This window comes from Acinonyx jubatus, chromosome F2 (genome assembly GCF_027475565.1).
Source record: "Acinonyx jubatus isolate Ajub_Pintada_27869175 chromosome F2, VMU_Ajub_asm_v1.0, whole genome shotgun sequence".
Classification (NCBI taxonomy): Eukaryota; Metazoa; Chordata; class Mammalia; order Carnivora; family Felidae; genus Acinonyx; species Acinonyx jubatus.
In genome coordinates this window covers 37,754,909-37,773,730 of record NC_069394.1, presented here as the reverse complement: position 1 = coordinate 37,773,730, position 18,822 = coordinate 37,754,909, and the positions used below count along the sequence as shown (strand labels likewise).

Below are 18,822 nucleotides of genomic sequence, written 5' to 3'. Positions count from 1 at the left end.
TATTCAAATAATTTGTTTATTCCTTGCCTGCTTTTAGGTAACTGTGTTTATGTTTGTTTCTCATTGTGGTTTTATATTCATTTATAATACAGTGGTGGTGATGATGGTGATAATAATAGTAATGAATATTTATTAAATGGTTTTAAATGGAAGGTGCTATTTTGAGTGTTTCACATGTATTAACTTATTTAGTCCTCATAATAACCCTAAAGGTAGATAACCTTATCTTCATTTTACAAGTGATGAAAACAGCCAGTCCTAGATAAGTTAAGTAACTTGGTCAAGATTATACACCTATTCTGTGGGATTTGAACCCAGCCAGTCAGACTGTACAGCCTGCATTCATAACTACTGTGTTCAGATTTTCTTTTTTCTTTGATTACTTGAAGCAAGAAATTTGTAGAGTGAACCTAAGAAAAGTATTTTGAATTCTCACAAGAGGTTAATATTAAACAGTTTAAAGAAATATTTTATCTAAAATGCTTGGTTTGGTGTCAGTTGACATTTATTTGTTTGTATAGTCCAAATTATCAAAAAAGTACCCTAAATTTAATCTAAGTATCTAAATACATATTAAACCAATAATTTCACAACGTTTGTAGTGAATTCTGAAATTTTGAAGCTAGGTTTGATTGGTGTGTTTAAATTCATGACAGTATTCTAATTAATGCAAGAAACTAGTATGCAGTACCAAAAAACTTACATTTATTTTTGTTGTGATAAATGATGTAGCAGTTAGTACTTTACCCACATTATGAAATGGCATATAAATAAAAATTCAGTTAATAAGTTTCCTGTGCTACTGCTTGATACTGATAAGCATCTTCTGACAGTTTTTTGTTATGCTGCCTGAAAGCACTCAGTGTTTTGTAAACTAAATTGAAATATTTCTTCATATAACTGTTTGAATATTTGTTACTATGACTAGTGCCTTTCTAGTTTTTTTTTTTTAACTTAGGAAGTTATTGCACATGTTTTTATGGACCTAAAATAAAAGATAGATGAAAACGTAACCTACAAAAGGAAAATTTTAGAGAACTATAAAATTGAAATACTTCCGTTACTGGATTGAGGGAAAGGATGAGAGAGAGGCATCATGGTTCATTGCCTATTTGAATCTGGATGTCTTGGGACAGTGTTGGTATTAATTGAAAGGAATGCTGGAATAGAAGGATTCTTGATTCCTGCATTATTTTGGGTAGGGATTAATTTTCTACCTCATTGAGTAGAGCTAAAACAGACTCTTTTTTCCTTAAAGAAAAAAAAGACTCCTAAGGTAGAAGTTACAAGCAAACTTAAATGAGAAGCAGTGAGTGAAGAAAGGAGGTGAATCTCTAGTGAAAGAGGACAATATGTGTACATTGACAGTACAAATGCTTGGTGGAGTTGTTTTGATAGATTGCAGAATAGGAAGAAGAATGGTTTTCTATCAGTAGGTATAAAAGTAAATATAGGAAGATAGGGGCAGTGTAGATGCTGTTGCTTCTAGCTGTCCCAGGGAGACTGGTAAATCCTTTCTTTTCATTGGGCTACGTGGATGTTGTGTTGACTCTTAATAAGAGTAGCCAAACATTCAGGGGGCTGGATTGACCCAAACGTATTGAGTGTGGGTTCAGTAAATACCTTGCTGAAAAGATTTAGCAAAAAGCCTGTTGCAGTTTTACATTTCAGACAAGCCACTGGCATCTAAATTTAAACTGCCTTGGAATCAAGTTGTATTACCTGGAAAAAAGATGCTTATGGGCTTCTATTACTTTAGAGACAATTTGATGACTAAAAAAAGGGTCTTCTGATAATATTAAGTTCATTTAGGAAGCCTGATAGCCCTTATGGAACTCAATGCCGAACATTTTCTGTGATTTTGTATATTGTGATTTATAACCAAAATTTTTTTTGTTGTCTTCAAGTTACCCTTCCTAACAGGTTTGCCTGGCTTAGCTCTGGAAGGCAGTGATTCTTTACGTGAATGGCATGTTATTTATTCCTAATTAAAAAAATTTTTTTTAATGTTTATTTTTGAGAGAAATGTTTAATATTTAACTTTGAGAGTGCTAATGGGGGAGGAGCAGAGAGAGAGACAGAATCTGAAACAGGCTCTGAGCTGTCAGCGCAAAGCCTGATGTGGGGCTTGAATCCATTAATGTGTGAGATCATGATCTTAGCTGAAGTTGGATGTTCAACTGATTGAGCCATCCTGGTGCCCTTCTACCTAATTTCTAATGTGACTCAGTATTATTTGTCTATATGCATTTATATTTTTATTATGTATATATATATATATATTATATGCGTATCATGTATAAGATTAACTTTGTATGTTTTATTTGATTTTAGTTAAGTCTGTGTGTGGTCCACCTTAATATATGAATAATTAATTTTTTCTTTTTTGTCTGTGGCACTGAGACTAAAGATTGAACTGAACTCCTTTGTTTAAAATTACAGAAATGCATTCTTGAAAAAGTTATTGGAAGGTGTAGATACATAACTTTTGTGTTTAATAGGGCCTTTCTAGATTCTAAAGGTATTAGTGCTGGGAAGCCTTACTTTCCTATTTTTGTTTGAATAAACTAAGAATGGCTTAAGAATTATAAATTACTGGGTGGCTGGTGGTTAAGCGTCTGGCTTTGGCTCAGGTCGTGATCTCACGGCTTGTGGGTTGGAGCCCTGCATCAGGGTCTGTGTCAGCATCACAGCTCAGAGCCTGGAGGCTCCTTTGGATTCTGTATCTCCTTCTCTCTTTGCCCGTCCCCCGCTTGTGCTCTTTCTCTCTCTTGCTCTCTCAGAAATAAAACATTAAAAAAAATAAAAAATGATTTATAAATTACCATATGTTGTCACTTATAACAGATGGTTTATGTATTAAAACTGAATCTCTAGTATAAGGAGTGTGCATGTTAAGGAGAAATACTTGTAGGTAGAGCCAAGATTTTTCTTAGAAGATAGCCTCTGGTTCCTCCTCAATATATGGGGAGATAAGGGATTGAAGAACTTGGGTTCTGCACTATGAATCATGGCCATAATAATTTTATTCTGGAAAAAGTTTAAAGCAGGTAGTACCTCTAGTTCACTTCCATGGTCAACTATACAACTCTCACAGTACCTTGTGAACATGTAATTGTAAACAATCTATTTTTCGTGAAACTTCCAAAAGAGTAAAATGCAACTTCCTCCGCTCATGTTTTCCAGTCAACGTAATAGTATTGTGTATAGAATTATTGGATATTAGCCAGTTCGATTTTAGAGAATAGTTTTCTAAGAATGATTGTTCTAGTTTTATAGCACTTCTTGTAATATTAAATAGATTACAGGGATAGTTTTTATCTGAATCAATTTTTTTTTGATGGTAATACTGTCCCATCGGTATGGAGAAAAATATATATGGTCAGTGTTCCATGTATTCAGCCAATGAAGAATTGGTTTTAAGGCATTAAGCTATAAGCTAAAAAGATAAGAAAAGAGTAATATTTAAATTGGTATATCTGATTGCTTAAAATATTGATGTAAGATTTGGCTTTTTATAGGTTCTGCAAATCAACAAGACTTTTCTTCAGGGAAAAGTGAAGATATGGGAGTAGTTCAGGAGAAGTCTACCAAAAGCCTTGTTATAGGTCCTTTAGACTTTCGTTTGGATAGCAGTGCAGTGCATCGAATTTTGAAAATGATTGTTTGTGCATTGGAACATGAATATGAACCGTACAGTGGACTAAAACCAGGTTGGTTTTTGGCTTAATTTTAAATCTCCTGGTAGTTGGTTTGAATGATTTTATAATCCAATTTGTTCTATTTTTGCTAAATTACACTTTTTAGGTAGTTTGCCTATTTGATTTTCATGGATTTAGTTAATTTAAAGAATATACATGTGTGTAGAAGTTATGGGAGAGGTCAGGATTTGGAAATCGTATAAGTACTTTATTTGCCAGTATTTGTCAGTATTTCATTGCCACACCTTTTTGGTACTCTTTCCAGTATATATTCCTGAAATATAATTTTCTTCCCTTAATTGGATTCTAAGGAACAGACATGAAGATGGACTCTAAATGTACAAATTTAGCATTTAAGGAGACTGAGGTCTTACTGGTAAAAAAGAATTTGCTGTACACCTAATTTCTTCTGCATGGCATGAAGGTATCATAGTTTCCTAAAATACAGCACTCGAGAGTAGGACATAATAGCATAGTAAAGGACCTTTGTGGGGTTAGACTATGGTTTGAATTCTGACTCCTTCTTACCTTAGGGAATTTAAGGAACATTACTGATTTTTCCATTTCTCTGTCTTTCTAATGAGTTTAATTATTGTGACAGAGATGGTTAAATTGTTTCCCCAATATCCATTATCCTCTTATTTTATGGTAAAAGAAGTTTCTGTGATAGAAATTTTTATGATAAGAATAAAGATGATATATGCATATATCCCAAGTATAGTCCTATGCCTCAAGGTTCTGGCTACCAGGATAGGAGCAGAAGTTTATGTGAGTTTTTGGGCCATGACTTTAAAAGGAAAAGTGCAAGCCTGCCTTTTTTCCTTTACCCCTTCCTTCTGGCTGGAAAAAATTAAAATGGCAGGAGCTGGAGCTGCTAGCTTAGACCCTGAGATGAAAGCTGCATTCTGGGATGACAGAACAAGGTGGGATCAACCTAGGTCTTTGGTAGCATAGTATCACTATGTCAACTCTTGGTCCCTTAGACTCAGATTGTTGTGTTAAAGAAATAAACTTTTGCTGTTGTTCGAACTTCTTTATTTGACTTTTGTCATTGCAATTTACTGTTATTCTTAATGTTACACTAATAGGACCAACTTTTAAAGTTTAGTGCATGTAATAGCATATGACACAGTGCCTAGTGCATAGTTAAGTGCTTGACATGTTTATGCATTCATTTCTTGCACCTTGCTTGAATGCCTACTCCATTACAGGCACTCTTAGAAGTGTTAGGATAGTATGTATAGAATGGCTAAAATAAAAAACAGTGATAGTACTGGGAGATGTCAGGGAGAATGTGAAGAAACTGGATCACTCATTCATCCCTGATGGGAATTTATAATATAGAACCACTTCTAAAAACAGTTTGGCAGTTTCTTTTAAAACCTAAACATGCAGCTACCGTATAGCCTAGCAGCTGTACTCTTGGGCATTTATCCCAGAGAAATGAAAACTTAGGTTTGCATAAAAATTAGTACATAATTTGTTTTTCTCATGTATAAGTCCAAGCTGGTAGGTGCTCTAGTGGATTAGGGTAACTGTTCCAGGAGGTTGTCTTAGACCCAGAATTCCTTCTGTCTTGTTTTTCTACCATTCTCTGAGACACGTCTCCTCTATATGGTAAGTGTTGGCCCACCATTACAATATTGAATTTGAATCAACAGGAAAGGGGGAACAAGAGAAAATGGTAGGTATGTAGTTTCATTTCATAATATGGCTCTGTCACCCATTGACCAAAACTTAGTAACATGTCCCTATAAGCTAACAGCAGGGGAGGCTGGAAAGTATAGTTTCTGGGAGTTTCAATACTAAAGTTCAGAGGGTTTTGTTGCTAAAAGAAAGGTTGTAATTAGCAGTTTCTTCTACAGTGGAATTATGCCCTACACACATACACATACACACGTATATATAACAAGAATTTTTATCTGAAGCCGTTTATCATCTCAAAAACATGATTGTGTGTGTGTGTATGCACAAATTGAAATTGTTTCACACTTTTGGATATTTCTGTCAAAACACGAAAACCTCTCTTACTATTGGTATAAATGTATAGAAATGAAAAAAATGGAAAGAGAATAGTAAGAGAATAGTAAGAAAGAGTTTTATTTCTTTGTAAAAAAAAAAAAAAGAGTAGTTTAAATGGTGCTTGTCTTGTCATAGAATTTAGAGTATAGAGTAATCATCTTTCCTGTATTTTAGCAAATTGTTACACTTCCAAGTTTGGATTAGATTCCTGTACACTTTCAATGTTGTGAACACCTCTGAGAGTTCGTTTAATGGGAAGTGTTTTGTTTGGGGTATCTTCTGGGACATCTTCAGATACCTTCATTCTTTTTATCACAACCACTTTCTTCATCAACATCAGTTTTTCTTCACTAAGTTCCCCTAGCTACATAGCAAGAGTCTTTCCAATGATATGCTGTTGATATTCCCACAGTCACCTGTTTCTTCCCTAACTCCTTGTATGTTACCAGTATGTTTCTTTGCTGCACTTTCATCTTTGATTGGCAGTTCTGTTTAAATTATACATTTTTGCAAAATGTCACATAGGTTTATCACTGGTAAACAAGGAGGCAATACAACTACATGCTTTGCTGTCTATACATAGTTAAATAACAGGTATGAGATACCAGTAACCAAACCTGACAGACTTTGAAAGAAGTGACATGATTGATCACTGATCATGATGCACATTTTTTCTTTATGTTATGATTTATGGAAAGAAGAACTAGTAGTAAGTCTTGTACTTTAAGTAGTTGTTATACTGTGGTAACTGATACTTGAACTAATTTTTGAGGGGGGGAACTGGCATTTTTAACTAAAACAAGATAACAAATTCATTCATACATATCAGAACTGTGCAAAGTAAGAGCTACTTGATATGAGTGCATATGTATTTAATCTTAAGTACTTAATTCTCCATTTTTAAACTATTAATGTGTAGGGGTATAGTTCTGTGAATTTTGCAGACTTAACCACATTTGTGTAACTGTTCAAGAAATGGTGATTTAGCAGCACTTCAGAAGTCCCCTTTGTGCTCTCCTCTGGTTACTCCTCTGACCTCAAGGGAAACCATTCTCCTTACTTCTAACATGGATTTAGTTATTTTGCTTATTTTATAATTCATGTAAATGGAATCACACAGTATGTATCTTTTGTCACTGGCTTGAGCTTAAATTATGAGATTCATTTCATTGTTACATAGTATCCCTTTATATGAATATACTATAACTTAATTATCCATTATGTTGGTGAGTAGTTACTAGTTTTTGGTTATTATGATAGTGATGCCACAAACATTCTAGTACATGCCTTTTGGTAAATGTGTACTTTTGGGCATGGAAGAGTGGAATCACTTAGGTAAAAGGATTGCATATGTTCACTTTTAGAAGATAATTCCAAACTGTTTTCCTAAGTGGTTAAACCACTTTATGCTCTTATCAGCGGTTTGAAGAGTTTTAATTGCTCTTGATTGGAGGCTGGCAAACTATGACTTACTGCCTCTTTTTGTGCAACAGATGAGCTGATAATGGATTTTGTGTTTTAAATGGTTGGAAAAAAAAAAGAATTACACTTTATGACGCATGAACTCTATGTGAAATTTAATATTCAGTTTCTATAGGTAAAGTTTTATTAAGACATAATCATGCTCATTCAGTTCTGTATTGTCTGTGGCTGCTTTTGTGCTACGGTGGCAGAGTTGAGTAGTTGTGACACACTATATGGCCCACAAACATAAAATATTTGCTATGTGGCTATGTAAAAAGTTTGCTGCATGCTTGCCAGCACTTAGTAGTAGTCTTTTTCATTTTAACCATTCTAATGGGTCTGCAATGCTATTACATTTGCATTTATCTGATAATTGATGATATTATCTAGCTTTTGATAGAATTTTTGTCCATTTGGATATATTATCTTTTGCTTGTTCAGATGCTTTTTTCACCTATTTTTCTATTGAATTGTTCATTAATGATGTTTATGTGGTTTTGCGTTAAACAGTTTTTAGTATGCTCTGAGTCTATCTATCTATCTACAGCAAATATCTTCTCCCTGTTTGTGACTTGCTTTTGCATTATCTTAATGGTGTTTTAACGAACAGAAGCTGTTATTCTTTTAGCAAAAGAGATTAAAAATTTCTTTAAAATATTAAAAATATCTTAAAATATGTAAATTTTTATATAGTAAAGACATAAATTTATATTCTATAGTAATGTAACTTGTATTTGTTAAAGTTAATATTATTTTTCAACTGTTTCATTGTTGAAAAGAAAAATACAATTTGACCTTAAAATTTGGGAACCAGTTAATTAATCATTTAAAAAAATTATTTAAAACAATTTTTTATTATATTTGTATTATTTCATTTTAGATATTAAGGATGAAAATGAAACCACACTGAATCCTGAAGAAGTGGCATCTTTGGAGGAATATATTCCTACCCGACATACAAGTATTACTCTCCTCAAATGTACCTGTACTATTTTCATGGCTGAATTCAACTTGTTGGATCATTTGTTGCCTGTCATTATGGGAGAAAAGGTATATTTTGGAGTTTACTACTTTTTTCCTCATATATGCATATTTGTAGGTCCTATGCTATTGTAAGGAAGGTGATTGAGTAAAAGAATATGTGCTTATATACTTATCCATGGTGATGTTAAAGCAATGTAACTATGTTAATTCTTAGAAAGTTGTGTGTGTGTATGTGTATATGCATGTGTATATGCATATTTTTAAATCTCAAGCTAAGGCTGTATAAAGAAATGTTGAAGAGCATGGGTCTAGAGGTCAGTCCACATACAAACTATGACACCTTGCTTTTATTTCTAAACTTATTTCTGAAAAACAACAAAAAAACCATTTTTCAGGTGGGCTGACAGATTCAGTTAGCTAGTAAAGAAGCAACAAGCCTAGGTAGATTCAAATGGTTTATTACTTACATATAGACAGCAAAAACAAATCATTAATGGTGTCAGCTTGCCGTGTCCCTTTCAGGATGACCTTGAAACCAGAGGGCCAAAATAACATGCAGCACACATGGTAGGGTACCCTGTTGTCAAGAGTTCAATTCCACACTTCATCTAAGCAGTTGTGTAGCTACAGCTGTACCCTGAGAGGGGTAAGTGGAAACTCTGTGTCTCACCTGAATGAGGGATGCTACTAGCAGTCTCCCTCAAGAGAAGAAGGTGAGAAGTGGTTTTTTAGAAGATCTTTGCAAGACTGGACCAGTTGATTGGGTGTCCCAACTGTGGTTCAGGTCATGATCTCACAGTCCGTGGGCTCGAGCCTCGCATCGGGCTATGCTAACAGTTCAGAGCCTGGAGCCTGCTTCAGATTCTGTGTCTGTCTTTCTCTGCCCCTCCCCTGCTCATGGTCTGTCTCTCTCAAAATTGAATAAACATTAGAAAAAATAAAAAAATTCTTTGCAAGACCACCTATCTTCTCATGGTCTGAGAGTCATGGGATGTTCTACCAAGGCTTAGGTCTGCTGTGGTTGCATCTTGCCTTTGTGTGGTCTACATAGATTTGTGGAAGATTGTCAGGGTGGCACAGAGGTATTCCCTTACAGTATCTAGCTCTTAGAATTATTTTTAATAATAAATGAGATAATGCACATGAATGATTTTGCACATATTAAGAACACAATAGTAATTACTGTTGTTGTTGTCAATGAGGACTTCCTGGATGATTAGTATTTGTTTTAGGCCATACACAATGTATTGCTTTCTGCATTTGCCATATACATAATAAGCTGTTATTTGTTATTTTTATTCTTTTGGCTATATTTCTTTTGATATCTACATAATGATAATGATAGAAGGAAAAAGTATCCTAACTTTGAGAAGAATTTGTGGAAGTATGACAGGAAGTCAGTTGCCTATTATACAGTAGTTTCATTTTGTGTATCTGTGCCCTGTCATCCACTGGCAGTTGTATTGCTGGGTAAAGAGACTGGGGAAAATGTCAATGGAGAAAAAGTGTATTAATATTAGACATGAACTTCAAAACAACTATGGTTAATGAGTTCAAGAAAGAGACAAAAAGGTAGAAGGTTTCAGAAGAGACCTCGATCCATAAAAAAAGAACCAAAACATTCTGGAACTGAAAACTATAGCACAAGTTAGAATAATGGGATGGAAAAAGATGTATCATTTAAATGCAAATCCAAGGAAAAACAGTATGGCTAATCTGATACTGGAAAATTGTAGAGCTTAAGACCAAGAAACCTTTTTAGAAATGGTTATTTCATAATAAGTGTTAACGTCAAGAATAGAACAACATAGATAATTCTTATAGATGGTATGTTGAATGAAAGCAGGCAGTAATAAGTATGTACTGTATGATTCCATAAAGTTCAAGAATAGGTAAAACTAATCTGTGGTGATTGTAATGAGAGTGAGTATTGGCTACCTCTGGTGGCGATCCAATATGTTGCCTGGGAAGCGATATAGGAGAGCGTTCTAGAATGCTTGAAATGGGTGGTGGTTACAGATGTAAAATTTTTTTGAGCTCTTCACTTAATGTTTGTATGCTCTACCGTATGTTATACCTCAGTAATCCAAAATAAAATCACTTGAAAAAGTAATTTCTTAATAAGTGTCATTTAAAAATTACTAATAGAAAAGCATGTTCAACCATGTTCACTCAACATGGTTACTCAACAGTGTTTGTGAGTAATGGCACTGTTGGCTTTTTGGAGTTGATAAGTATTGCATTAGCATTTACCATCTTTAGCCAGTGCCTGCTAAATCCTAGTATTGCTCCCCAATTATTGTGACAATGAAAGACAGGCAAAACTGTGAAGCCACTCTTGTCACACGTATTTTCATGTACGTCTGGATGGAAGGTCATACTGTACCTCTTTGAGAATGACAGTATGGCATTTTAGGGGACTAAGTTATTTCTAAGACCCGAAGGGGTTGCTTGCTAATCGGGGTTCATACTCTGGACATCTTGCAACCTACCTGCATTTATTTGGAAGCTTGGAAAGGTTCTGTAACACTGAAAGTACCAAGACTAATGCAAAATTCTTAGGATTTTATGAGCCTTTAGCATGTATTTTTAGTAGATATGGATCAGGGATTTTTCCATCCTGCAAATTTTACTTCTTGTGTGAGTAGTCTTCTTGGTTTCTTAGTCATCTAAATATGAATAAAGGACAAGAAGACAAATGGTGGCTGGCTCTGAGATACCTAGGACAATATTTAGGAATGGTTGAGCATAGGAAAATACCTTTAAATGTGCTGAAGCACACATAGTGAACTCTTCCAGTTGATTGAAAAATAAAAAGTTTAGCCAAATGGTTAGTAATAATTTTACAATAAATACACATTTTTTGAAATCTAGGACATACTTAAAAATATGTAGAAGATGTTTATATTTGGTTATGGTAAAAGAGTCCCACAGAAAGTCATCATTTTGTAGATTGATTTGATAACATTGCAAAAAATGCTAGTCTGAGACTTATATAGAGGGGATTGCATGCCAATCACTGTTTTCCTGGAATATAAATTGAACTCTGTTATTTTCTAGAACTCAAGTAACGTCATGAATACTACAAACTTCCAGTCTCTTCGGCCTTTGCCATCCATTCAGATACTGGTGGATAAAATTAATCTGGAACATTCTGTGCCAATGTATGCTGAACAGTTGGTGCATGTGGTCAGCAATCTTACTCAGCCATCTGATAATTTGCTTCATTATTGCTATGCACACTGCTACCTTAAGGTAGGAAAAGTGAATTTTGTTTATTAGTACCTCTTTGGCTCTCAGAGAATTAATTAAATAGCTTTTTTCCTGGAGTTGTAACTTCAGAGTTAGTATCCTATAAGATGAGATTTAAATGATATATAATAGATATTCATTATTCAACATAATTAAATAAAAGTGTACCTCTTTTGAAGTTACTTCTTCATTTATTTGGGATTAATGGCTTGATGTTTATAAGATAATGTTAATTATGATTTTTGAAGATTTTGTATGTCACCGATGGTAATTATTAGTGAATTATTAGTGAAGGACCACTTAGTTTATAGGGATTTTTTTTTAATTTTTTTTATATTTATTTATTTGTTTTGAGAGAGAGACAGAACACAAGTAGGGGAGGGGCAGAGAGAGGAGACACGGAATCTGAAGCAGGCTCCAGGCTCTGAGCTGTCAGCACAGAGCCTGACTTGAGTCTTGAACTCACAAACTGTGAGATCACAACCTGAGCCGGATGCTTAACCAACTGAGCCACCCAGGCACCCCATTTTATAGGTATGTTTTAAAAAACTTTTGATTTCTTTGAGGGGAGCATTTATGTGAGATAATGCTTTATAAAGGGTTAGCACATTTGTTTTTTTTAGTTACTTTCCTCTTATTGAATTGATGTTAATTTCTTGACACAAAAGGAGAATCCTTAATGCTTTAAATCAAGTTACAGAAATTATTGGGAGGCATAATGCATAAATAATGCATTCCAGTATAGGTACATAAATAAACCCAAATGTTGAGTAATAAGTAGTTTTGCTAAGCAAACACAGATGTATAGTTTAAGTAGAGACAACATATATCTAATCAAATTCTTTTATGGACGAAAGCAAACTATACAAACTTGAATTCAAGCAGAAGTACTAGATGCACTAAATTTCATGTAAAGGACTCCAAAATTAGAGAACTCCAAAAGCATATTCCTGATTTTATTGGTTTATGCTTTATTGTTCCATGTTTCAAAGTTTTAAAATATTTACATATTTATAGGACATAAAGAAACCAATATAAATGTAACAGTTTTAGATCACCTCTAGTTTAAGATGTTGAAATTTGTTTTCAAACCATGTAGAGTAGAATAACGTGATTTCCTAGAAGTCCATGTGAAGCCCATTTTTAAGAAGATGGTGGTGACTCTACTCCCTTGATGAGAGTGACCCTCTTTCAAAGGGGTGTGGACACAGGAAAGTGTGATTCATAGGAGCCATTATTGGAATTATTTATCACAGTGTTTTATGTCATGTGGAGAGTAGCAGAAAGTATTTTTGAAAGCTAGATATATAGGTAATATTTTATATTTGTGCTTTTTTATTCATTCTTGTAATTCACTGAAGTGTATTTTTCCAAATATTTTTATGACTTGAATATCAGATTATAATGTTCAGAATATTTGCCTTGTTTTGTTGAAACAGGACTAATTTTAGGCAGTTCACTAACCTTTCCAAGGTATTCTGCTTACGTAGGGTTCATCAGTTTGGTAAATATTAAGTTCTTTACATAGTGCAGACACTCAGCATTAAAGATGAATAAGGCATGTCCCATCCTTTAGGAGAATGGTCACCAAAGCCAATGGTCACCAATGTGGTTGTCCTCCATACTGACATAAAAGCTACTGGGATTGTTGTTTACTACTACTGTTGTTAATAACTTAAAAGCTCACTTAATTCTAGTATAATCTAGATAAATTTATGTTTTGGGAAAAGGTCTTTTGCTTTTACACATAAAAGTTGTCGTTTATATTTTGGTTAATTTGACTAGAGCTATCTATAATGGGTAAGTTAAGTATTCCAGGAAGTTTGTTGTTGGGCAGAGCAAGAATATTATATGTAGAAAAACTCGTCATTGACATTAAGAATATTGAATACTTTAAAATATAAAGCCTTGAGTCTTGAATATGTTATTGTATTTTGGGTGCTTGTTCAGTGGCCTGGTACATTTTTAAATGTTCAGGATTTGGTATAGAGAGTTTTAGTTTTTATTTGGACTGTTTGGAACTGACTCAAAATACTGATTTGTTGTAAAGTTTATAGCAGTTCATGTTACTTGACATAATTACTATAACCTTTGAGAAGGTTTCCAAAGATAAATTTTCCTATTATAGTGCTAAAATATTATAGTAGAGGTTTTAAATGTTTTTTTCATGTATGTGGCATTTTAGGCCTTAAGTAATTTTCAGTTAAATACTTAAATGCTCAAGTTTTACTTTATACCTAAATTTGACTATAGTGACTGTGGTGAAATGGTGTGTAGCATCAATTTAATGTAATTAAATTTATTTTTATTTTTTTCTTAAAAAATTTTTAAAGGTTTATTTAAAATATTTTTGAGAGAGACAGACTGCGAGCAGAGGAAAGGCAGAGAGAGAGGGAGACACAGAATCCTAAGCAGGCTCTAGGCTCTGAGCTGTCAGCACAGAGTGCTGGGGCTCAAACCCATGAACTGTGAGATCGTGGCTTAAGCTGAAGTCAGTCACTTAACTCACTGAGCCACCCAGGCGCTCCTATAATTAAATTTTTTAATTGGGAGAGTTCGCATGGATGTGTGAAGAAAACTCGCAGATGGAACTTACTTTTGTATGTCTTATCAAGTCCTCTCTGTTTAACTGCTAAACTCATCCTTTAAATGTGTGTGTGTGTGTGTGTGTGTGTGTGTGTGTAGCATCAAGTAGCAAGGACATTGCAAAGCATCTGATGATTGAAACATGAAGAAAGTAACTTCATGAAAGCACCCTATAAACTACAATAATATATAAATTTTAGGCCTTGTTACTCATAAGGATCAGCTATGGCAGATGCTTCAGAGAGATCAAAGAAATTATAGTAGAATCAAAACCCTTGGAGTTTGTAGATTTGTTAATTTTCAACCTCAACAAAATAGTATTCTCTGGGGGTTTGGAGAAATGGTGCTTTTATACATGTCTGGTAAGTGTATAAATTGGTATCATTTTGGAGAGTACTTCTGCAGGATCTAATTTGAAAAAAATCTGCCTCATACCCATCCATTCCAATTTTCAATGTCTATCCTAAAGCAAGGGTCAACAAACTTTTCTTTAAAAGATCAGACAGTAACTATTTTAGACTGTGGACCAAGATACAAAATTTAGTATCTTATATAATACTTAAATAATAAGAGAACAAATTTCCACAGATTTTGAGTTGATGAAAGTAAAAATGTTTTAGTGTACACTTTTTTCATAATACAGTTTTACTAATGAGAAGAATGGAGTTCTTTTTCTTGGGGTAACATTTCACCTCATTGGGGTTCCCACTTAGTGTTCCCTGTCACCAAATGGATTATGAATGTTCATATGTAAAAATTATTCATAGCTTGTAGGCAGTACAAAAACAGGCATTGGGTGAAATTTGACTTGTGGTTTGCTGACCCCTGCCCCAGAGAAATTTTTGCATATGGAAATATACACAACTGGAGGTCTGGATATGCTCACAGGGATAGCTCTCTCCAGTGTAATTTTTGGCGGGAATCCTAGGAAGCGTAATGGTATACATAGGTATGGCACCATTTATGTAAATGTAGAAAACAAAATAATGCTAAAGATTGTTCTCAGATATATGAAGTATAACAAGTAGATAAAGGTATAACAAACAAGTGGACAGGAGACATCGCAAATTTAACTCCTCCCCTCCTACCCCTTGTAATCACTAACTTACTTTCTGTTTCTATGTATTTGCCTATTCTGGACATTTTCTCTTTCTTTTTCTTTTTCTTTTTCTTTTTTTCTTTTTCTCTTTTTCTTTTTCTTCTTTTTATCTTTTTCTTTTTCTTTTTCTTCTCTTGAGAAGGAGGGAGAGTGAGAGAGAGAGAGAGAGAGAGAGAGAGAGAAGATAGAGAATCTCAAGCAGGCTCCACGCCCAGTGCAGAGCCTGACCTGGGGCTGCATCTCATGACCGTGAGATCTTGACCTGAGCCCAAAATCAAAGAGTCCAATGCTTAACCAACTGAGCTATTCAGGCACCCCCTTGACATATATAAAAGAAATCCTACAGCATATGCTGTTTTGTGTCTGGCTTTTTTCACTTAGCATAATGCTTTTAAGGTTCATTCATATTGTAGCATGTATCAGGATTTTATTCCTTTTTTATGGCCGAAGAATAATATTATATGAATATACTGTATGTTGTTTATCCAATTATCTGTTGATGTGCATTTGTGTTGGTTCTAGTTTTTGGCTATTATGAACAATGTAGTTATGAACATCCGTGTATAGATTTTTGTGTGAAGACAGGTTTTCATTTCTTTTGGGTATATACCTAGGTGTGGAGTTGTCTGGTCAAATGGTAACTCTATTTTTAACATTCTTAGGAACCACAGAACTTTTTTCCCAAAAGGATTGTTAAATTGTTTTTCCTGTTCTACTACCACCACATTTTTTACTTCTTCACATCTTCACTAATACTTGTTATTGTCGGTTATTTTGATTTTATTCATCTTAGTGGTCGTAAAATGGTATTTCGTTCTGATTTTGATATGTTTTCATAATGTTTAGTGATGTTGAACTTTTTTTTTCATGTGCTTATTGGCCATTTAGATATATCTTCTTTGGAGAAATATCTATTCGGATCTTTTGCCCATTTTTGAATTGTCTGTTACTGAGTTACAAGCATTCATTAGGTATTCTGAAGGATTTTGTTTCTTTAAAAGTGTAGGTGACAAGCCAATTTGACAATAAATTATATTTAAAAAAGTGTAGTTGACAGAATGACAGTATTCATATTTTAAAAATTCTGGGTAATGAAAAAATCATTTATTTTCTCAGTTAAATTGTTAGTGGGCTAAGTGAAGAGAAAATATTTAATTTCTCTCCATAAGAAAAAAAAGTAATTGTCATTTTCAGTCCAGAGCTTTTTTGTTTCAGTGGATACATGAGCAAAAACTAGATTTAGAGGGTTTAAAGAATGAGTAGGCAATGAAAAAAAATGCAGCATTCACAGGCTTCTCTGTCAAGATACTTGCTGATTAAAGATGAGAAATGGAATTTTACTGAAGGTTGGAGAAGAGATAGTGGTGAGAAAGTTTTTTCTTTAAGAATTAAGTGGAGGGGCACCTGGGTGGCCCAGTTGGTTAAGTGTCAGACTTTGGCTCAGGTCATGATCTCGTGGTCCATGGGTTCGAGCCCTGTATTGGGCTCCGTGCTGACAGCTCAGAGCCTGGAGCCTGCTTTGGATTCTGTGGTCCCCTCTCTGTCTGCCCCCACTTGTACTGTGTTTTTCTGTCAGTCTTTGCCAAAGATAAATGAACATTAAAAAAAATTTAAAAAGAATAAGTGGAGAATCTAGCATACTTTTTTGAGAGGGGAAAGAGGAAGTGGAGGGAGGTGGAGTGAAATTGTGAGCTAATATATGAGCTAACTCAAATGAAGCATCAAATTGCTGTTCTGGCAATATGGAGTTTTGCAGAAGTCCTTTATCTTTATTGGACCTCACTTTCCCATATGTGAAATGAAGTGGTTTATTTAATATCTAAGCAGTTTTAGCTCTGAGGTTCAGTTTTTAATCAACTAGATCTGATTCCACCTCCTGAAGGCTTTTCCTTCCCCAAATGTTCATTATTCTGTAGAATTTTCACTATAATCCTTCTTTCTTTAGTTTTTGCTTATTCCAATGTATTTCTGTAAATGGATTAACTTTTTTTTTTTTTTTTTTTTTTTTTTTTTACTGTTTTACTGTTTTTATTTTTGTAAAATACACTTAACATAAAAATTACCAGGGTGCCTGGCTGACTCATTCGGTAGAGGATGCAACTCTTGATCTCTGGATTGTGAGTTTGAGACCCACATTAGGAGTAGAGATTACTTAAAAAACAAAACAAAGGAAAACAAAAAAACATAAAAATTACCAGTTACAGAATTTTTAGTTGTATAGTTCAGGAGAGTAACTACATTCATAATTGTGCAAGTGTCATTTCCATCCATCGCCAGAATCTTCTCATGAACCCAAACTAAAACTTTATTAAATTACTCCAAGTCCTCTCTCCTCTGTCCCTGGGTAACCACCATTCTACCCTTTGTTTCTATGAATTTGACTACTTAGTACCTCATATTAGTGGAATCATATGATGAATGTCCATTTAACTGTTGTATTTTATTAAGATACTGTTTCTAAGATTCATCTATGTCATAGCATAATTTAAACTTGCTTACAGTTTGAGTCTGAATAATACTACATTGTATTTATGTACCACATTTTGTAAATACACTCTTTCATTGATGAACACTTGGGTTATTTCCACATTTTGGGTTATATGGATAATGGTGGTAAAAACATGATATGTATACCTGTTAACTTCACTGATTTTATTTTCTATATATAGCCTGAAATGGAGTGCTAAATAATATTGTAATTTTATGTTTAATTTAATTTTACTTATTTTTATTTTTTTGGTTTAAAAATTTTAAGTTTATTTATTTATTTTGAGAGAGAAAGAGACCGGGACAGGGGTGGAGAGAAAGAGAATCCCAAGTAGGCTCCACACTGTCAGTGCAGAGCCTGATGTGGGGCTCGAACCACAAATCATGAGATCATGACCTGAGCCAAAGTCAGATGTACTTAGCTGACTAAACCACCTAGGTGCTCCATGTTTAATTTTAAATACACAGCATATGATTATGAATAGCAGCTGTGCTATTTTATATATTTTTTAAATATTAAAAAAGGTTTCATTTAAGTTCCTGTTAGTATACATGTAATGTTAATTTCAGGTGTACAACATAGTGATTCAATACTCCATACAACACCTGGTGCTCGTCACAAGTACACTCCTTAATCCCATCACTTATTTAACCCATTCCCCCACCCATCTCCACTATGGTACCATCAATTTGTTTGCTATAGTTAAGAGCATGTTTCTTGGTTTGCCTTTCTGTTTTTTTACCCTTTGGTCATTTGTTTTCTTTCTTAAAATCCACATAGAAGTGAAAGCATGTGGTATTTTTTTCTGACTTATTTTACTTGTGTAATAACCTATAGGTCCATCTGAGTTGTTGCATATGACAGGATTTCTTTCTTTTTTATGGCTGTATGGTAATACTTCATTGTGTGTATATATGTATATACCTCATCTTTATCCATTAATTAGTCCATGAGTATCTGGGCTTTTTCCATCATTTGGCTGTTGTGGCTGCTGCTGCTATATAAACATTGAGATGCTTGTATCCCTTTGAATTAGTATTTTTGTATTCTTTAGGTAAATACCTAGTAGTGCCATTGCTGAGTCGTAGGGTAGTTCTATTTTTAACTTTCTGAGGAACTTCCATACTGTTTTCCAGAGTGGCTGCACCAGTTTACATTCTCACTAACAGTGCAAGAGGGTTCCCCTTTCTCCACGTTTTTGCCAGCATCTGTTGTTTCTTGTGTTC

General features: G+C 34.1%; 1 protein-coding gene across 12 annotated transcripts in view; it reads left to right on the top strand.

Moving 5' to 3' along the window:
* Positions 1 to 18,822, top strand: part of VPS13B (vacuolar protein sorting 13 homolog B) — a 794,855-nt gene that overhangs the window by 106,081 nt on the left and 669,952 nt on the right. For all 12 annotated transcript variants that reach the window (XR_008292721.1, XM_053208413.1, XM_053208414.1 and 9 more), the window contains exons 13-15: positions 3,522 to 3,713; positions 8,068 to 8,237; positions 11,232 to 11,426. Coding sequence is in view for 11 of the 12 variants with exons in the window: in XM_053208413.1 (XP_053064388.1) it covers positions 3,522 to 3,713; positions 8,068 to 8,237; positions 11,232 to 11,426 (557 nt within the window). In the remaining variant the exon portion in view is untranslated. The remainder of the gene's footprint in view (positions 1 to 3,521; positions 3,714 to 8,067; positions 8,238 to 11,231; positions 11,427 to 18,822) is intronic.